The 22,371-nt window shown below is 46.4% G+C and overlaps 1 protein-coding gene across 5 annotated transcripts in view; it reads right to left on the bottom strand.

The window, feature by feature from the left end:
- Positions 1-5,145: 5,145 nt before the first annotated feature.
- Positions 5,146-22,371, bottom strand: part of LOC115087676 (gametocyte-specific factor 1-like) — a 160,248-nt gene continuing 143,022 nt past the window's right edge. For all 5 annotated transcript variants that reach the window (XM_029595135.1, XM_029595139.1, XM_029595138.1 and 2 more), the window contains 2 exons: positions 14,144-14,182; positions 5,146-8,692 (listed from right to left, as the gene is read on the bottom strand). In XM_029595135.1, coding sequence (XP_029450995.1) covers positions 14,163-14,182 — 20 coding nt within the window. In that variant the 3' untranslated portion in view covers positions 5,146-8,692; positions 14,144-14,162. The remainder of the gene's footprint in view (positions 8,693-14,143; positions 14,183-22,371) is intronic.

Raw genomic sequence — 22,371 nt, 5'->3', positions numbered from 1 at the left:
AGAGCGGGCAAATACCTTCACCACCTTGTTTGAGGATATGCACCCGCTGCCTCGTCCACGCCGGGACAGAGGCGCCTCGTAAGCCTCACCCGAACCTCGCCCGGAGGCTGTGTCCCTGCCGCGATTTGGCGACTGGACCGAGGACTTAACCTCCGGGGGGATCACGGAAATCACCCCGGGCAGCTCAACTGAGGGAGTGACCTTCAGGTATCACCTCAGGAGCGCGGAGCTCGATATTTTTGCAGAAAGTAGAATCTAGAATTATAAGAAAAGAGAAAAATTAAAGTAGTCTTGGAAAGCACGCTCGACTAGCGTGCAGGCACTCCAAACTGCTTTGGAGACGGAAATTACTGAGTTGCTACGCTTCCTGTGGGGATATATATACCCCCATGCTGACGTCAGATCCGTCTCCAACTGCTAGCACGCGGATACTATCCCATTCGTTCTGAGTCCATCTGGCTACACGCCAGGAAAATGGACAATTTTCTCAGTGGAAGGGAGTGGGCAGTGGAGTGCCTCAAGGATCTGTTTTGGGACCCTTACTTTTCAATATATTTATAAATGATCTGGAAAGAAATATGACGAGTGAAATAATCAAATTTGCAGATGATACAAAATTGTTCAGAGTAGTTAAATCACAAGCAGATTGTGATAAATTGCAGGAAGACCTTGTGAGACTGGAAAATTGGGCATCAAAATGGCAGATGAAATTTAATGTGGATAAATGCAAGGTGATGCATATAGGGAAAAATATCCCATGCTAGTTACACAATGTTAGGTTCCATATTAGGTGCTACAACCCAAGAAAGAGATCTAGGCGTCATAGTGGATAACACATTGAAATAGTCAGTTCAGTGTGCTGCGGCAGTAAAAAAAGCAAACAATGTTGGGAATTATTAGAAAGGGAATGGTGAATAAAATGGAAAATGTCATAATGCCTCTATCACTCCATGGTGAGACTGCACCTTGAATACTGTGTACAATTCTGGTCGCCGCATCTCAAAGAAGATATAATTGCGATGGAGAAGGTACAGAGAAGGGCTACCAAAATGATAAGGGGAATGGAACAGCTCCCCTATGAGGAAAGACTAAAGAGGTTAGGACGTTTCAGCTTGAAGAAGAGACGGCTGAGGGGGAATATGATAGAGGTGTTTAAAATCATGAGAGGTCTAGAACGGGTAGATATGAATTGGTTATTTACTCTTTTCGGATAATAGATAGACTAGGGGGCACTCCATGAAGTTAGCATGTGGCACATTTAAAACTAATCGGAAAAAGTTCTTTTTTTACTCAATGCACAATTAAACTCTGGAATTTGTTGCCAGAGGATGTGGTTAGTGCGGTTAGTATAGCTGTGTTTAAAAAAGGATTGGATGAGTTCTTGGAGGAGAAGTCCATTACCTGTTATTAATTAAGTTGATTTAGAAAATAGCCACTGCTATTACTATCAACGGTAACATGGAATAGGCTTAGTTTTTGAGTACTTGCCAGGTTCTTATGGCCTGGATTGGCCACTGTTGGAAACAGGATGCTGGGCTAGATGGACTCTTGGTCTGACCCAGTATGGCATGTTCTTATGCTCCCACAGGCGGGTCACCAGCGCCTTGAAAATGTTATGGACTGGTACCACCACCACCTCCTTTGGGGCATCCATGAATTGTAGGATCGCAAGCATTTTATGCCTGGAGTCTTGCTCTGTCAACAATTGGAAAGACACAGATTCAGACATGGCCTTGACAAATCCCGCCTAGGCAAGATCCTTGGGGGGAGATCACAGTCGTTCCTCCGATGGACAAGGTTTGGAAGGCAAATTTTCTGATTCCTCAAAAGAGGATACCGAGGCCTCCCCCTCGCAGGGGTCATAGGGAGCTTCTTTCTCACTGCGACCCTCCAGGGATGCTGCGGGGTGGAGGGGTCAAAGACCCATCGGTGTGTGCAGCCTGGTCTTTGAGGGCATCAAGAGAGGAGCTGGAGAAATCGAGGGGCCTTGAGGTTGCAAGGGTAGCGAGGGATCTGACTGAATCGGTGGGATTGGGGGCACCAGAGGCAGCGGTGGAACAGACCCTGGAGGGCCCTGGGGGAGCTGGCAGGTGAGATGGCACCATGCATCTCCAGGCCAACATCGAGCCCGATAGCCCTTTCTCCTCTGAGTTGCTGCTCACCATTATGGAGGCCGGTGGCAGCAGAATGCCAAGTAGCTGCGACGGGGCTTAAGGCATCAGAGTCAGCTGCACTGGCAGCATATGGAGCAGCTTGTCGAGCTGCTCTGACAAAAGTGCAAGCACTGGTGGACCAGGCTCTTGCAGCGGAGGTGGTACCCGGGGAACCGGAGGCTTGAGGCCCTGCAGGGCCCGGCCGATCACCAACCGCATGTACCTAACTCCTCCTCAAAGGCCGGCGAGGATAGAATGGCTTGAGAAGGAGCTGGCGGAATCGGTATGTCCCCTGGATCGAGGGGGACAGAGCCCTCCACTGGAGTCAGTGGAGGCCACCTGGAGGCATTGGTGGGGTCGGAGAGGATGGCCTCCTCCGCCCTCAACCGCTTCATAGGAGGCACTGAGGTCGATGCCTTCTCACAGTCTTGTTTTGATGAAGAGGATGATCGATGACTCTGCTTCTTAGACCTTTCTTGATGATTACCGCAGTCTTTGCCCGATACCAATGGCGACGTTGAGGAACCTAACGGGTAACGGGATGACAGGGATAGCGGATGGTCCCTGAACCTAGCTCGGGAGCAGGCAAGGCAGGAGGCGGCGAACCTGACTGAGTTGGGCCCAGAGGCTCCATTCCAAGCAGGTCGGAAGTCCCCGACGCAGAGGATGGCTCCAACCGCTTGGACCCGATAAATTTTTCCATTTTGTCAAGACAGGCCCGACAACCCTTGGGGGTTATCTAGTTACAGATCACAGACATGGACATTGTGAGAAGCCCCCAGGCAGAGGACACAGACCTTGTGGAGGTCTGTGATGGACATGGTCCGAGGGCGCTGGGGGCACTGGCGGCAGCCTGTTGATGCCATGGAAAAAAAAAAAAAGTGCAGCACACGGTCAATGGACACCCGGAGGGGAAGCCCTTGGGGATCAATCGCTGCCCGAGGAGGGAGAGGGACCCTGCACGATGCGTGGAAGGAAAAACATTTCAACTAGCCAAAAAAGCCAAAAAGTGCAAGCTCCAAAACCGCAAGGTGATAGTTCCGCGAAAAAGAGATTGAAGAGGGAACCCCATGTAGACGCGTGGTTAGCGGCATGCTCAGTATGCCTGTCAAACTTCCCCTGTTTATCCTTGGAGAAGTTTCTATGTTTATCTATAAAGAAATTTTATTTATTTTTTTGAGTGAAAATTCTCTCATGAAGTTCAGAGGAGCGAAAGCAGAGTATCACTGGGGAGGGGGGAAGGGACCAGCTAACTGGATAGGTCCTCCTCAGGCAGGAGGGACACCTTGGAAGGTCCTATGGCAAGGGAGGGACAGGTTCTATCTCAAGGCAGCCAGCATCACCTGACCAGGGGTGGTGCTACAGGTGGAACCAAAAGATGAAGAGGAGGAGATGAGTTCTTTCTGGCAGGAGAAAGCCAGGAATGACAATTGGAAAGACACAGATTCAGACATGGCCTTGACAAATCCTGCCAAGGCAAGATCCTTGGGGGGAGATCACAGTCGTTCCTCCGATGGACAAGGTTTGGAAGGCAAATTTTCTGATTCCTCAAAAGAGGATACCGAGGCCTCCCCCTCGCAGGGGTCATAGGGAGCTTCTTTCTCACTGCGACCCTCCAGGGATGCTGCGGGGTGGAAGGGTCAAAGACCCATCGGTGTGTGCAGCCTGGTCTTTGAGGGCATCAAGAGAGGAGCTGGAGAAATCGAGGGGCCTTGAGGTTGCAAGGGTAGCGAGGGATCTGACTGAATCGGTGGGATTGGGGGCACCAGAGGCAGCGGTGGAACAGACCCTGGAGGGCCCTGGGAGAGCTGGCAGGTGAGATGGCACCATGCATCTCCAGGCCAACATCGAGCCCGATAGCCCACCCTCTGGAAGGGCAGGTTATGGAAACAGAGTAAGCCAAAGGAGTACAAAAGAGGAGAAAAGAACCTAGGTACAGCACAGCTTTTAAACAGGAAAAGTTATCTGTGGGAGGTCATGGTGGAACTGAACCTAAGCACGGAAGGAGTCTGAAAATATTCCTGTTTTGTCAAGCTCTACCACAAGTGGGAGGTGATTAAAACCTGCTCAGGTTGAGAGTGAGGTACAAGAAAAAAACTGTTCCTTTCCTTGTGAAAGAGGACTGTGTTTAACTGTGTTTTTTTTCCCTTGGGCTGAGGACTACCACTTATAAGAGAAACCTTGCTTCATCCCCTATAAAGGAGGCCTGGAGACAGGCAGCAGTTTGCAAGCCTTTACTCAGCAACCTAAGGGAGACAGCAGGACAGTGCATCCGCAGGCCAGGCCCGGAAACCTTATGAAGGCAGGGCTACCAAGAGGTAAGTCCTGAAAAGAAAATGTATTCACTCTGCAGAAAAGGGTGGAACCCTGCTAACTAGAGATGTGCATTCATTTTTGCCACATTAGACAATTTCAATGAAATTGTCTAATTTGGCATGGTTTGGAGGACCCGAAAAACTTTTTTTTCCGAAATTTCAGAAAAAATTGTTTTTCGAGTTAGTGTGCGCTAATACTAAAACGTTAGTGTGCACTAACCCGAAAATCGGGTGTCCCCCCAAAAAAAGGCCTGAACTGCGGGAAAACTAAATTTCCCGCGGCAGGCCGAAAATGAAGCATGAAACGAAAATACACCATGCACATCTCTACTGCTAACTGGCCTGAAGAAAATTGAAGACTTTATATCTTAGCTATTGGGTTTTTGGATAGAGTTGTTTTCTTTTGCTTTGTGCTGACTCTTCTTCCTCCTCAAGTGTGGTTTTAGGCCAACCAGGAGGGTGGCAAAGTTTATATATTTATTTTTTAAATTTCTTCAAGTATTGCCAAATTGAGCCTTGGAGTCCTGCAGAGTGGAATAAGTGCTGGAAGACCCATCAGATCACATCACCCCCACTGTGTCGCTGATATCCTGCATGTTCATGCACAAGCTCCCTGAAAATCATTAAGACAAAAACATTCCTCCCCATATTACAGATGACAAGAATAAAACACAAACTTCAAACAAACTAGCACTTTATTCTGCTTAACAATATATGTAAACAGAGCAGCTATTGTAACAGCTTTTTCAATTTTCAAAACAGGAAAACAGTATAAATTATGTAGATGGATTAAGATCTGTTTTACCAAAAGATAACTTGGAGAATTTGGTACAAAACATTGCCATGTTGTTACTTGCATCATTTTAGTTATAATCACAAAAGAGATTGTTTATTCCCTCCCAAAACTCTTCATTGTTTCTTGGCTGCAAGGCACATGAACTGCAGTATTAGTGCTTCCATACAGCTCCAGAGCTTTCTAATCATGATGGTTTTAGAAAAGCAATAAGGTCTCGTTCCAGTTGGGCAAAGTCTTACATACACTCCAAAATGCATTATGATAAAGTGTTAGGTTTTTACAGTACATGGACGGTATAGTACAGAAATAAAGGTCAAACAGGTGATACCTTTTTACTGGAACTTATGTATTTGACTAACTTGAGAATTAAACTATTATATTGGTACACTTAACTGAATTTCTCAAAAGTTAATCATAAATTTTCATTCAACAAAAAGGTCTCACATACAACTTGACTCAGCATCTACACATTCTAGCAGAATCACAACACAACCAAATGAGTACCTTATATAAACTGCATTTTCCTTACCACTTCTCTTCAACAACTACAAAAGGAAACAAAGCAGCAAGCTGCTTAAAGAAAAGAGGAGTATACTCAAGTTATCTGTGATCAACTCCCCTATGTTTCATTCTATACATTCTTGAGACACAAACAGGCCAATAAGGACATGTTTAACCAGCTTGTGATTGCTGCTGTCAATCTTCTAAAGCCTGTTCTAGTTCCAATCTTTAAATTCTCAGCTAAAGACGAGCAAGTTGCTTATATTGGTGGTCTCTCCTTGTAGCATACTTTGGTAATAAATTGCAAGTACTGACAACAATTACTGTAGATTTACAGTTTTGCCAGGGTGTTGAAATTAGCTCTAACAAAGTCTCCCAAACTTTTGTCAGTTTTTGATGTGTTTTTTTTTTAAACTTATTCAGGTACCTCGCACCATAGCACAAATATGAACAATAATAATCATACAAAACTATTGGACAGTAACATGAAAAAATATATAGTAATGCTGTTTAACCAATATAAGTAGAAAACACTCACAAAACAAGGAGATGCAAGGATCAAAAATAGAAATATCAGAAAATACCATCCCTATATAAACTGCCAATTAAAATTCCAAACATTGCTGGGTTTTTTTTGCTTATTTAAACAGGATAATGGTAACTTAAGCATTTTAAGGAAATTAGAGTTTTTATATGAGATTCGAAAACTGCTAGTTGTAGCTTGGGTTTTTCTTTTCTACTAGGAGAACAACAAAAACCCAAGATGCTTTAGGACAGCGATACCCCAAACAGATCCTTAAGAGCACAAACCAGCATGGTTTTTAGAATTTCCACAATGAATATACCTTGAGATATTAACATTCCTTGTCTATTGTATACAAATATATCCCATGCATATTAACTGTAGAAGTCCTCAAAACCAGACTGCTTTAAGGTCCTCGAGGACTGGATAGGGACATCTTGTATATAAATATTTCCTTTAGGAGTATCACACAGCCCCTACTGCCTGAAGTCCTTATTCCTAGTCATCCTGGGTGAATTGGTGCTGTGTAGTTTGTGCAGACTCAGAATTAAGTGTGACTTTCATTCAGCAACAACTACATCTCAAAGTCAATGGCAGCTTTCTAAAAGCTCATGAAAGTTAAAGGATGAAAAAGGTAAGGACATCAAACCTCTTTCTACATAAAAAAAAAAGGAGTGTTCTGAATGGCCATTTACTCGGCTTCCACCCCTTCCCCCACAAGACTGTGCATGGAACAGACCACCTCAGTTTCTTCTAAGACAAAGGCATTACCAACTGTTATTTTCTTTTTAAATTCCACAAGCAGAGGCCCTCTTGTCCTACAAAATGGCACAGCCTTAACATAGTTTTCCTGGGAAGATCAATTAACTTAATTGTTTTCTTCTTGTTGCTCTAACCAATCTAACAAAATAGAACTTCAACCAAGCAAATAAACCATACAACTAACTTTCCTAGCCTTAACTCTTTCTGCTGTTCTAATAGGCACAATTTGGTCACAAAGCAAGATATTCCTAAACAAACTTTCCTAGCCTTAACTCTTTGTGCCATTCTAATAGGCACAATTTGATCACAAAGCAAGATATTCTTAAACAAAAATGAATTTATAAGTACTGAAATCTATTCCACTCTGTCCAAGAGATTTTATATTTTTTAATTTTAATTAACCAAGATTTTTTTTCCCATGTTAATCTCAAAATTTATTATGGCTAGGAAATATATCTTGCAACAAACAGAACAATCTTGCCAGACCATGGCTCTGATAGCCAAAAACTGCTGCAGTTCCATAGCTAAAATACAAAAAAAAAAAATCCTTTTTTCAAACTTCAGCTCTCTAAATGTAATCATCTCCTTGAGAGAGGGCTTGCTCATCAAAGTAACTGCCAGGCCTTCATTTGATGGCTCTCTCATTAATATGAGACATCCAGCTTGGGCTATATTTGGCTGAAGATAATCTTCTGCCTGGTAGACTTTCTTAAAACAAAAGTGGACATGTTTCTGTCCTGTGCAGTATTTCAAAAGTTCACCTGGATAATACAAACATCCTGTATTGAATCAAACATTATATTGCTACATTTTTGGAAATTCTTTAAGCTGCTATCCTGAAGCCACAGGAGAAGCTATGTTTAAAGCATCACAAATTGCACTGCTCAGAATAGAATTTGAGTGGGTCATGCGCAGGGGCGGATTCCAGATTAAGACCGGCCCGGGGATTCGCCGCCCAGGCCGGCCCAGGAGAGACCACATGACTAGAGCGACCGGCCCACTGGGGGATGCCCGATCCCCCAATAGGCCAATCTGCCCCTGGTCATGTGGCAGGATAGGAGCTACTTATCACATCAAGTATAAGTAGCCGGTCAAGCTTGAATGCTTGGTGTGTGTGATATATCCTTAGATTTAGCTAAACCAAGCAGTCTGGATGGGAAAACTACAACTTCTCTGCCATCATCTACTATGTTACTATGAAGCATAGACCAATATTATTCTGTAAGCACAATGTTAACTTGCGACTCTTACTAGCATGGCTGCTCCTTAAGAGTTTTATGGAAACTGAGGACAGAGGCTGTTTAAAAAGTTTCCAAAAACAGGAACAGAGGAAAATCAGCAACTGATAAACAGCAAGTATTAGTACTAGTCAGCAATTACTTTCAAAACTGTTTTGATACTGCCAATAGAAAATAAATACTTTCAAAAAAGGCTAAAAATAAAGGAAACTGTTCCTCATTAAGAGCTAACAAATTAGCACAACAAAAATATTCTGAATTTTCCTCATTTAAAGAACCTATTTACAAATCAGAAGTCCCATGTTCATGGGTTCTTTTTTCAAAACAAAGTTGCAAGCATGAAAGGATAATTTTTCAGTAGAAATCCTGGAGTCACACCTTTCTTCTTCTCTTGTTCTGAGCTTCTGCAAACAAGAGATGCAAAGAAACTAGTCAGTTCTGATGGACATGTTAAAAGACAGCTTCTCAGAGAGGATGATACATTCTCTTGTCTTTATTGTATACAAATATATCCCATGCATATTCACTGTAAAAATCCTCAAAACCAGACTGCTTTAAGGTCCTCGAGGACTGGATAGGGACATTTTGTATATAAGTTTTCCTTTAGGAATATCACACAGCCCTACTGCCAAGTTTTGATAAAGTAACCAATGCACATGTAAATTACAGAAGCACTCACCCAAAAGGTGGCATTGTTGGAATATCTTTATGCAGGAATATTATTCTTAACCAAGGATCATCAAAGATCCTTGTAACAAAAGTAGGTTGAACTAAGTCATACTTTAAATGAAATGGTTTCTACTGATCACACAATAATGTGCAATCTGAACAGTCTAAATCCCAGTTACTTTACTCCAAAATATCAAAGAAAAGATACATTATGAACTACTCATCTTCCCAAAGTTGTCCCCAGTGGTATGTTAAGGCTGGACATGGCACAACATTCCACAATGATTTTAACATTAAAACTTTACACTAATTAACCACATCCAAACAAACATCTACAAGGACTCAACTCTCTGAAGAACTTTATTTCCCAGGATAGGCTCAGGAGCCAACTGCAAGCTATTCTTCCATTTGGGTGCTCTCTTTGGATTTGAACTTGTAACCCCCTCTAACTCCAAACCCAGGACATTACCATGAACTTAAAGAAACAGTTTCCTCATGGAGACAAAAGAACCTCCCATGCCTACTTCAATCCAGGGTGCTGCTTTCCTATTTACATCTGAAAATATCAGAGCATAGTAAACTTCCAGGCCAAGTAAGCTGAAGAGTTGCTTTAACATTATTCACATGCAACATTTACCTACACATTCAGCTAATCAGATGACATTTTTGTGAACAAACCATCAGATCGTACGGGTATTTACGATGAGAATACCCATCTTGCATTCTAAACATTTTAGCTTTCAGGCAATTTCCATATTCCGTTTATACATAGAAAAAGGGTAACAAAGAAATATTTCATGTTTATGCCAAAATCAGATATTACCACAATTAACCTTTATATAAAGCAGGAAATATTTTCTACCACACCTTCAGCTACATTTCTTGCTTCATTGCTGGCCTCAATCTCCTCTTGTCATATGCAATCTGCCTATTTTATCTTCTCTGACAGCAGAACTAACATGGTTACATTTGAATGAGTAAAACTGTATAAAAATGTTATCGGAAAATGAATTTCTGCTGATACTGCATTATAACTGTTTCCACCATAAGTTGCTTGGCATTGCCAGGAGGAAGTAGACAACAGAAGAGGGAGAGAGCATCAACTTCTGACCCGCATCTCCCTGCTCTGAGAGGCAGGAGTGAGATCCTTAAACTTTGTCTACAGAGTATTCAGCTTTATTTGTATTTTTCCTAAACTGGGGCTGCTAAAACCCCAGGAATCACAACCTTGTGGCAGTAAAGGAATCATGAGAGCAAACGTATTCAAGAGCCAAGCTGGTGATATGTCGAAACATGTTAAGAGGTTCACAGAAGCAAGAAAAGTAGATGTGTACATTTCACAGTTGTGCAGGCATCAATAGCAAACATCACATTATAATTACACACAAATCCAAATGAAAAAGACAGAAAAAACATCTGATGTAGAAAAGATAAAAAGTATCTAAAGATTTGAAAGAAGAGCTTCTGAATCCATTAGTTCAATTGGTACCACTGTCACTTCTTCACAAGAAAGAATCACATTGAAGTTAATAAGCAAGATAATTTATTAGTGGACTATTTTACAATGGAATTTTCCAAAAAGATGCACACAGTATTTTCTATTAAGCCTAAGTAATGTCAGATATATTAGCAATATGTAATCAATGTGGGTTGGTATGTAAGGAATAGCAGGTCTTGAATCAGGGTGTCAACACTCCGGATTAATGTAGAGATTACTTACCTGATAATCTCGTTTTCCTTAGTGTATGCAGATGGACTCAAAACAAGTGGGTATAGTGTGCTCGTGCTAGCAGTTGGAGACTGATCTGACGTCAGCACGGGTACATATACCCCCACAGGAAGTGAAGCAATTCAGTAACCTTCCTTGCAAAGCTGTCATAGCTATATGAGTACTGACCGATCGATTAAACAGGATTACCCAGATGGGTTGGTAGTAGCTGGAGACCGCCAGGATGCTCAACCGGAAGGTGTCGACACCCGGCAGGGTGGAAGCCCTATGTAATAAAACATGGCTTACCTTAAGCCTGTGAAATCCCATGTATACCGGCAGCCGGGCGGGATGCTGAGTCCATCTGCATACACTAAGGAAAATGAGATTATCAGGTAAGTAATCTCTACATTTCCTAGCGTGTAGCAGATGGACTCAAAACAAGTGGGATGTACAAAAGCTACTCCTAGACAGGGCGGGAGGCTGCCCGAGGTCCGTGTAGGATTGCCCTCGCAAATGCTGTGTCCTCCCTGGCCTGGACATCCAGACGGTAGAATCTGGAGAAGGTATGGAGGGAGGACCACGTCGCCGCCTTACAGATCTCAGCAGGCGACAGCATCCGCGTTTCTGCCCAAGAGGCCGCTTGCGCTCTGGTAGAGTGAGCCTTGACCTGTAGAGGCGGTGGTTTACCCGCGTCTACGTAGGCTGCCTTGATAACTTCTTTGACCCAGTGGGCGATAGTCGCCCTTGAGGCCGCTTCTCCTTGCTTCTTCCCGCTGTGTAGAACGAACAGATGGTCCGTCTTTCGTATTGCTTCGGACACTTCCAGGTATCTGGGCAGTAGCCTGCCGATGTCGAGATGGCGTAGAACTCGACATTCTTCTGATTTCTTCAAACCGTCTGTGGTAGGTAAAGAGATGGTTTGGTTGAGGTGGAAGTGTGAGGCTACTTTGGGTAAGAAGGAAGGAACTGTGCGAAGATGGATGGCTTCAGGCATGATTCGGAGAAACGGATCACGGCAAGACAGTGCTTGTAGCTCGGAGACACGGCGTGCGGAGCAAACAGCCAGCAGGAACACCATCTTCAAGGTTAACAAACGGAGGGACAGGCCTCGAAGTGGATGAAAGGCGCGTCCCGCTAGAAAGTCCAAAACTAGGTTGAGGTTCCACAGAGGTATGGGCCACTTCAGTGGCGGACGAATGTGTTTAACTCCTTTCAGGAAACGTGAAACGTCTGGGTGTGTGGCGATGCTATTGCCGTCACTCCGTGGACCGTAGCAGGAAAGTGCTGCCACTTGGACCTTGATGGAATTGAGGGACAGACCCTTCTGAAGACCATCTTGCAGGAAGTCCAAAATGATAGGAATCTTAGCGGCATGTGGATTGGTGCTATGAGCTTCGCACCAAGCTTCAAATACTCTCCAGATCCTTATATAAGTTAGCGATGTGGAGAACTTGCGTGCTCTGAGGAGTATCTATTACTGGTCCGGAATATCCTCGTGTCTTCAGTCTAGCCCTCTCAATGGCCAGATCGTAAGAGAGAATTGAGCTGGATCCTCGTGGAGTATGGGACCTTGTCGTAGCAGGTTCCTGTGCGGTGGCAGGGGTAGTGGAGTCCCTGCCAGCAATCTTCTCATGTCTGCGTACCAGGGTCTTCTTGGCCAGTCCGGAGCCACTAGAAGAACTAGGCCTCTGTGCCGCTGAATCCTGTGTATAATGGCGCCCAGCAGGGGCCATGGCGGAAAAGCGTACAGCAGAATCCCCTGGGGCCATGGTTGTACCAGTGCATCAATCCTATGAGACAGAGGATCCTGCCTGCGGCTGAAATATCTGGATACTTGAGCGTTGGACCTGTCCGCTAGTAGGTCCATGCCCGGGGTCCCCCACCAATTCACAATCATCTGGAACGCCGCGGGTGACAGTTGCCAATCCCTGGGATGTAGACTTTCTCTGCTGAGGAAGTCCGCCGCGGTGTTGTCCTTCCCGGCGATGTGGACGGCGGAGATGTCCTGGAGATTTGCTTCCGCCCAAGTCATCAGGGGAGCTATTTCCAGTGATACCTGTCTGCTTCTGGTTCCGCCCTGTCGGTTGATGTATGCCACCGTGGTGGCGTTGTCTGACATCGCTCTGACTGCTCTGTGTCGCAGTCTGTGGGCAAATCGCAGGCACGCTAGCCTGACTGCCCGTGCCTCTAGTCGGTTGATGTTCCATCCCTACTCTTCTCTGTTCCACCGCCCTTGGGCGGTGAGTCCTTCGCAATGTGCGCCCCAGCCGCTCAGGCTGGCGTCTGTTGTGAGCAGGGTCAGGGTCGGAGAGGACATCTTGGACCCCCGGCTCCTGTGGCTTTGCTGCAGCCACCATCGCAGCTGATTCCGTACCCTGGCTGGTAGAGGTAAGTGCACAGTGTAAGTTCGTGATCGCGGGCTCCACCGGGATAAGAGGGCGCGTTGTAACGGCCTCAATATGCGCCCGTGCCCATGGTATCAACTCCAGAGTGGATGCCATTAGGCCGAGGACTTGGGAGGTAATCCCAAGCTGTGGGCCGAACGGCGCGCAGCAGGGCCTGCAGACGATTCTTGAGCTTTTCTCTTCTTTTGGGAGTCAAGCTGACTGTCTGCCTGAGTGTCGAATAGGACTCCTAGGTATTCCTTCGACTGGGACGGCTGTAGGGAACTCTTGTTTAAGTTTACTACCCAGCCTAGGCTCTCTAGAAGGGCAATCAGTCGGCTGGTTGCCCGATGGCTTTCTTCTGGCGATTTTGCCTTACCTGATTCTCGGTGCTTCCCGGTTGGAACCCGGGCGGTCTCCGGCTGCGGGGGGAGAGGGGAAATACCTTCACCACCGCGCTTGAGGAAATGCACCTGCTGCCTCTAGGTCCACGCCGGGACCGAGGCGCCTCTCAGCCCGGCCCGAGCCCTTCTCGCTCGGGGGCTAGATCCCTGCCGCGATTCGGCCACCGGACCGAGGCCTAAACCTCCGAGGGATCGCGGAAATCACCCCTGGAAACTCAACTGGGGGAGGGACCCGAGGGTATCACCGCAGGAGTGCGGGGCTCGATGTTCCTGTAGAAATTTAGTAAGTAGAATATAGAAAGTAGAAAGTAGTATTGGAAAACACGCTCAGTGAGCGTGCAGGCACTCCAAACTGCTTTGGAGACGGAAATTATTGAGTTACTACACTTCCTGTGGGGGTATATGTACCCGTGCTGACGTCAGATCCGTCTCCAACTGCTAGCACGAGCACACTATACCCATTTGTTCTGAGTCCATCTGGCTACACGCTAGGAAATAATTAAAATAAGAAGCAAGGTGGATGTGGCTAAGGTGAGGAAGCCTATTTAAAAACAACCAGAATCAGGTGGGTGCATGAGCCTTAAAATGCCAATTGAAATGGCTGCGGACAAATCTTGGGCTGCACAGCTCAGAATCCCTCTCCCCAAAAGAACAAAAAATTAGATCAGAAAAGACATGGAGACTTACATAAAAATGCCAGAGTACTTCAGTTTTGGCTGGTCGGATCTAAGGCACAAAAAATGTTAAAATTACCATATAAAGAAAAAGCCATCAAATGCAATGATGAACACATTAAGATTCAACTGAAATAATTATAAACCCACATAATTTATTAACTTTCAACCCTCCACCCACAGAAGAAAATCAAATAATGTCACACTTAAGTGCCTAAAACAAACAATTCTAACAATAGAACAATTTGTCCCACTTCTGAACGCTTCAAAGCACTGAATAGCTTTGTTGTAGTCCCATGGATTTCATTAGTGGGTAAATTCACTGTCTTTGAATCTAGGAAAAGTAAAATTGGTTCTTACCTGCTAATTTTCGTTCCTGTAGTACCAAGGATCAGTCCAGACCATTGGGTTGTGTCTCCCTTCCAGCAGATGGAGTCAGAGAAAAAACTGAAAAGGCACCCCCTCTTAACCTGGTGTGCCACCTGCGATCCTTCAGTATATGTGATATCAAAGCAGAATAACCAATAAAAAAGGGAAAACCATCCCCAACCATAACAGCCAGTGGCTACAATAATGCGCGCGGTGAACATAACAAACCATACCGCCGCTGAACTAATTAGTAAAGAACCTAGAAGATGTGGTAGGCCTGATTGACAAACTGAAGAGTAGTAAATCACCTGGACCGGATGGTATACACCCCAGAGTTCTGAAGGAAATAAAAAATAAAATTTCAGACCTATTAGTAAAAATTTGTAACTTATCATTAAAATCATCCATTGTACCTGAAGACTGGAGGAAAGCAAATGTAACCCCAATATTTAAAAAGGGCTCCAGGGGCGATCCGGGAAACTACAGACCGGTTAGCCTGGCTTCAGTGCCAGGAAAAATAGTGGAAAGTGTTCTAAACATCAAAATCACAGAACATATAGAAAGACATGGTTTAATGGAACAAAGTCAGCATGGCTTTACCCAGGGCAAGTCTTGCCTCACAAATCTGCTTCACTTTTTTGAAGGAGTTAATAAACATGTGGATAAAGGTGAACCGGTAGATAATAGTATACTTGGATTTTCAGAAGGCGTTTGACAAAGTTCCTCATGAGAGGCTTCTAGGAAAAGTAAAAAGTCATGGGATAGGTGGCGATGTCCTTTCGTGGATTGCAAACTGGCTAAAAGACAGGAAACAGAGAGTAGGATTGAATGGGCAATTTTCTCAATGGAAGGGAGTGGACAGTGGAGTGCATCAGGGATCTGTATTGGGACCCTTACTGTTCAATACATTTATAAATGATCTGGAAAGAAATACGAGTGAAATAATCAAATTTGCAGATGACACAAAATTGTTCAGAGTAGTTAAATCACAAGCAGATTGTATAAATTGCAGGAAGACCTTGTGAGACTGGAAAATTGGGCATCCAAATGGCAGATAAAATTTAATGTGGATAAGTGCAAGGTGATGCATATAGGGAAAAATAACCCATGCTATAATTACACAATGTTGGGTTCCACATTAGGTGCTACAACCCAAGAAAGAGATCTAGGTGTCATAGTGGATAACACATTGAAATCGTCGGTTCAGTGTGCTGCGGCAGTCAAAAAAGCAAACAGAATGTTGGGAATTATTAGAAAAGGAATGATGAATAAAACGTAAAATGTCATAATGCCTCTGTTTCGCTCCATGGTGAGACCGCACCTTGAATACTGTGTACAATTCTGGTCGCCGCATCTCAAAAAAGATATAATTGCGATGGAGAAGGTACAGAGAAGGGCTACCAAAATAAGGGGAATGGAACAACTCCCCTATGAGGAAAGACTAAAGAGGTTAGGACTTTTCAGCTTGGAGAAGAGACGACTGAGGGGGGATATGATAGAGGTGTTTAAAATCATGAGAGGTCTAGAACGGGTAGATGTGAATCGGTTATTTACTCTTTCGGATAGTAGAAAGACTAGGGGACACTCCATGAAGTTCGCATGGGGCACATTTAAAACTAATCGGAGAAAGTTCTTTTTTACTCAACGCACAATTAAACTCTGGAATTTGTTGCCAGAGAATGTGGTTCGTGCAGTTAGTATAGCTGTGTTTAAAAAAGGATTGGATAAGTTCTTGGAGGAGAAGTCCATTACCTGCTATTAAGTTCACTTAGAGAATAGCCACTGCCATTAGCAATGGTTACATGGAATAGACTTAGTTTTTGGGTACTTGCCAGGTTCTTGTGACCTGGATTGGCCGCTGTTGGAGACGGGATGCTGGGCTTGATGGACCCTTGGTCTGACCCAGTATGGCATTTTCTTATGTTCTTATGATTCCTTCCTATACCCGTAAAAAACTCTGCCTTGGGAAGAAAACATACAGAAAACGGACTCTCCAACAACCAAGGGCGGGCGTCTGGACTGATCCTTGATATTACAAGAACGAAAATTAGCAGGTAAGAACCAATTTTCCTTTCCCTGTACGTACCAGGATCAGTCCAGACGCTGGGAAGTACCCAAGCTGCCCTAATTGGGGTGGGAGCTGGAGAGGCCCACGCAAAAAACACTGCTGCCAAAGCAGTCGACATCCGGAGCCCAGACGTCCACATGGTAATGCTTCGCGAAAGTATGCAACGATTTCCAAGTAGCTGCTCTACAAATCTCCTGCGGTGAGACTGACTGGCTCTCCGCCCAAGAAGCCGCTTGAGATCTGGTAGAATGCGCTTTCAAGCCTTCAGGGATTGCGTGGCCAGCGCAAAGATAAGTAGAGGCTATGGCCTCCTTCAACCACCAAGCAACCAGAGCTTTGGATGCTTTGTGACCCTTCCTAGGGCCACTCCATAAGACAAACAAATGATCTGATAACTGAAAAGCATTGGTCACCTCTAGATAGTAAAGGAGAACCCGCCGCACATCCAACTTATGCAGATCCTAATCCGTCGAAGAAGCAGGGTCCAGATTCGGGAAAGCTGGTAACTCTACCGTCTGATTCACCTGAAAACCTGATACCACTTTTGGGCAGAAAAGAGGGGACGGTTCGTAGCGAAATGCCTGAATCCGAAATCCGGAGATACAGATCCCGACACGACAAAGCTTGAAGCTCAGAAATCCGCCGCACAGAGGTAATGGCTACCAAGAAAACCGTCTTGATAGTTAAGTCCTTCAACATGGCCAGCCGAAGGGGCTCAAATGGAGGCCCACATAAGCCTCAGAGAACTAAATTTAAACTCCACACAGGGCAAATCTGTCTGACTGGAGGACGCAAATGCTTAGCTCCCTTCAAAAAACGGGACACATCTGGATGAGCAGCCCAGGGCTGCGACCTGTACTCTGAGAGAACTGCAAGCCAGGCCTTTCTTCAGGCCCTCCTGCAAGAAGGCTAGAATTTGCGCCACAGAAGCCCGACGAGGGGACACATTCAACCCGCAACAGCAAGAGTCAAAAACTCTCCAACACGAATATAGGCCAATGAAGTGGACGATTTCCGTGCTTGCAGAAGAGTAGAGATAACCAAATCAGAGTATCCTCTCTTCCTCAATTGCCTCCTCTCATAAGCCAGGCTGCTAGACAAAAGCGATCCGCGCAATCGAAAAATACTGGACCTCGTCGCAGTAAATTCGGAAAATGGTCGAGACGCACCGGACCGTCGATCGCCAAGGTGATCAGATCCGCAAACCACGGTCTTCTGGGGTCACTCTGGAGCTACGAGGATTACCGGCCCCACGTGATTTTCTATCCGACGCACTACCTTGCCCACCAGAGGCCAAGGAGGAAACACAAAGCAGCACGTCGCGAGGCCACAGAAGGACAAGGGCATCCACCCCTCCCGACCCGGGATCTCTCAGACAACTGAAGAACTGAGCCACCTTTGCATTTGTCCGAGTTGCCATCAGATCGAGGTGTGGGACCCCCCAGCGATGAGTGCGAAGCCGGAAGGCTGCGCACAATTCCCACTCGCCTGGGTCCAGAGACTGGCGGCTGAGAAAATTTGCCTCCACATTGTCCACCCTGGCTATGTGCGAGGCTGCGAGTCGGACCAGGTGTCGCTCCGCCCAAGACATGAGCCGGTCTCCCAGGCCACAAGCCGGCTTCTGGTTCCCCCCTGGCGACTGATATAGGCCACAGTCACGTTGTCTGATAAGACTCACACCGCACGCTAACTACTAGCGGGAGGAATGCACATAACGCTAGGTGGACCGCCCTGGTCTCCAATCGATTGATTGACCATGTCGCCTGTAGACTTGTCCATCGACCTGGAGCAGATTGCGACTGACAAACTGCCCAACCAGTGAGGCTGGCGTCCGTAGTGACGATTACCCACTGCGGCTCCTCCAGTTCCATCCCCTGCAACAAGTGGGCCGGAATCAACCACCAAGCGAGGCTGGACCTGGCTGGTTCCTTCAGTGGCAATAGCAGACGGAACTCCTCCCACCGAGAAAGCAACGCGTGTTGTAAAAGTCTCATATACGCCCATGCCCAAGGAACCACTTCCAGGGTAGAAGCCATGGAACCAAGTACCTGTAAATAATCCCACACTATGGGGATGGGCAAGGACAGGAGGCGCCTGATTTGTGCCTCCAACTTGAGCACCCTCTCCTGACTGAGGAAGACCTTGCTGACCGAGGTGTCGAAGCGTGCTCCCAAGAAGTTGAGGACCTGAGATGGCTCCAAGTGGCTCTTGGCAAAGTTGACCACCCAACCAAGAGACTGCAGCTGGAGCAGGACCCTGCTCACCGCCACCCGACAGAGGCCCTCCGATTTCCCCAGGATGAGCTAATCGTCTAGGTAGGGGTGAACCAAAATCCCCTCCCGTCGCAATGCCGCCGCTACGACCACCATTACTTTGGTGAAGGCTTGAGGTGCTGTCGCTAACCCGAACGGGAGTGCTTGGAACTGATAATGCTTCCCCAGGACCATGAATTGGAGAAATCGCTGGTGATGCTCACGGATTCCGATGTGAAGGTACGCCTCGGTCAGGTCCAAAGAGGCCAAATATTCTCCTGAGTCTATCGCCGCAATGACCGAGCAAAGAGTCTCCATGCGAAAGCGGGGAACTCGAAGGACTCTGTTGACTGCCTTGAGATCCAATATCAGACGGAAGGACCCCTCCTTCGGGACTACAAAATAAATGGAGTACCTGCTGGACCTGCGCTCCTCTGGAGGCACCGGAACAATGGCCCCCACCAGGGCTGTCAACCGACCTAAAGTTTGCCCAACTACTTCTTGCTTGGTCCGAGGACCGACGGAAGAAATCAGAAAAAGATCCCTTAACGGGCGGGCAAAATCCAACTCGTAACTGTTTGCGATGATATTGAGGACCTACTGGTCCGATGTGATCCTGACCCACTCCTTGACAAACATGGAGAGGTGACCCCACCACCACTGGCACCAGGGAGAGGGTCGGAACACTTTCATTGGGTTGGTTTTCCTACGGCGGCCCCCTGGGAGCCTCCATCCCGAAAAAGTCTTCGACCATGAAAGGAAGTAGGCCATGACTGAGATCTCAGTCTGTTGCCGGACCGGAAAGGCGGGAGGTCGAGATTGCTGAAACCTGCGCTGTCCCCTGAAGCGGTAATGCGCCGCCCCAAAGGGCCTAGACGCCTTGGGATGTCCTCCGGCAGCTTATACACCTTATTTTCCCCTAGAGACTTAACAAGAGCATCCAGCTCCTCCCCAAACAGCTTTCCTTTAAAAGGAAGATTGCCCAACTGGTTCTTGGAAGAAACGTCTGCGGACCAGTTCCAGAGCCAAAGAAGCCTCGTCGCCGAGACTGCAGTGGCCATGTTGTGCGAAGAAGCTCGTAACAAATCATATAAAGCATCCGCAGTGTAAGCCACTGTGAACTCCATCTTATTTGCCTGGTCCGCTTCCTCTGGAGGTAATTCTTGTGAGGTGATCATTTGTTGCACCCAGCCAAGTGTCGCCCGCTGCATGAGGCTACTGCAGACCACCGCCCGAACACACAGCGCTGACACCTCAAAAATGCGCTTGAGGAGTACATCCAGCCGCCTATCCTGCAAGTCTTTAAGGGCAGTCGCCCCCGTGACTGGGATGGTGGTCCGCTTCGTGACCGCGGTAACTGACACGTCCACCTTTGGAATCCTGAGGATATCCAATTCCTCTTCCGGTAAAGGATAAAGCTTATGCATCGCCCTTCCCATCCGTAATGTCGTGTCCGGAGATTCCCACTCCCATGTAACCAGCTGCTTAAGCATCGGGTGGAAGGGAAAAGTTTGAGGCAGGGCCCGCAGGCCAGAAAGCACCGGTTTCCCCTTAACCGGCTCTGAGGTGGGAATTGGGGCTTCCACCTCCAGCTCCTCCAGGACATGAGGGATCAAGGGATCTAATGCCTCCCTACGAAACAAGCGCGAAACCCAGGGGTCATCCCCTTCTATGGGGGCGGACTCATCAACACCCCCATCTAAATTTTGCAGGAGAGGATCCAAAAATGCCCCCAAAGGAGCAGGCCCCGAAGTAACATCCAGGACTGGAGGAGCATTCAGGGTTGCGACCCATCTCGTGACCTTTGCGGGAGGAGGTTCGTCCTGCTGCTGATTAGCTTCAGCCTCCAAAAATGCTTTGTGCAATAGTAAAATGAATTTGGAGGAAAAAAATGGACTGCTCCTTTAAGGGATCCGATGAAGGAGAGGGGCCTCGTTCAATGAGGGGGCCAGCGCGGGATCGCACGGCCGAACTGGGCTCAAGCTGGGAGGAGAGGAAAGGGAATCCTCTTCCCCCATCCGGCAGATAAGTAGCTGATAAAATGGCCGCCGTTCCCACGGGCGCCGGCGACGGGCCCGAACACGATGGTGGGTGCCTATCCACGATACGCGGGAAATGTGTGCTGAAATCCCTCCGACGAGCCCTCCCCTCTGGGGAGGCAGCGGACGCAGAGGCCATCCTGGGAGAGGCGCAGCCCCACCTCCCCCATATGCGGAACATGAACGCCCTCGTGGCATCCTGGGGGGGGTGTCTCCGAACCGCGCGGTAGGAATGCTTGGCCCTTATGAAAAAATAACAGGGCTCAACTAACAGTGCCGATTCGCAGCCTTCCGGAGCTCTGGGTATCAGGAGCCCCCCCCGAGGAACGGATCGTCTCGGGACGCTCAGGGGAGGGACCGGCCCACCAGTTAATCCCCCTCCAGAGACTCGCTTTCCTCCGGGAACAAGGCTTGTAGAGCCACCAGCCCCAGCCTTACCTCTACCGCCTATGCCGTGAGAAACCCAGGACAAAACAAAAAAACAGCACGTCCCTTTTTTTTTTTTTTTTTAATTAGCTTGATGTAGCCAAAGGCTGTAAACAACAGAAAACCAGAGCCTTAAAAACTCTGAAGAAAAAGTTTAAAGAAAATTTTAAAACCAGAATCAGGACCGCAGGTTCTGTGAACTCCTCTGCTGAAAGTCAAAGAAAATACTGAAGGATCGCAGGTGGCACACCAGGTTAAGAGGGGGTGCCTTTTCAGTTTTTTCTGACTCCATCTGCTGGAAGGGAGACACAACCCAGCAGTCTGAACTGATCCTGGTACGTACAGAGAACTAGGTTTTGCCATAAAACATTAAAGCTTCTTGGTATTTTTTTTGTGTGTGTATGTAGGCACACAATTATCCCTTCAGTCAATTATTTCCAGAAATTGTAACACTTATAAAGGTTTTTCTAAATGTATAGATCATGGTGCAAGCACCAGTTAACAGGATAAAATCCAGTTTCCACAGATATTTTCAAACCCCGTATGATCCACTTCATATTAATGGGGCTTGAAAGAGCTTCTGATAAGGAGAGATATTTTATATATTCTGTGTAAAAATTTGAAAAGTTAAGAATTTGTAACAAAAGAGTATGCAAAATTATTTTTGTGATGGAGAGGGTCCTACAGAGCCCCAAATTAAAATACTAATTTTTTATATTTAGAAATTAATTTAAGACTTCCAAAAGAGACTGAAAATGAACTATTTCAATTCAATCCTCAACACGACCTGTTTTCTGTCTTCAGGTTCTGAGAAGCTCATACTGTCCTGGCCCTTGCCTCTGACTTCCAGTGGAGAGGGTGAACCAAGAAGAGACTTGGAATGATGACTACAAACTCTAGTGACTTCAGGGCATGGGAGTAGTGAGCCTTACTCTCAATCAGATGGCAAGTGAAACTGATGTCCAACACTTGTAATGTCACCCACTTCAAAGCGTAGTGAAAGTTCTAGAAATAGAAGGAACTCCATTTTGGCATCTGAACCACAATGTATGTAATGGGGACGGTTTCAGTTCATTTCTTCCAGCAG

This window comes from Rhinatrema bivittatum, chromosome 3, assembly GCF_901001135.1.
Source record: "Rhinatrema bivittatum chromosome 3, aRhiBiv1.1, whole genome shotgun sequence".
NCBI lineage: Eukaryota > Metazoa > Chordata > Amphibia > Gymnophiona > Rhinatrematidae > Rhinatrema > Rhinatrema bivittatum.
This window is presented reverse-complemented; position numbering and strand designations above follow the sequence as displayed.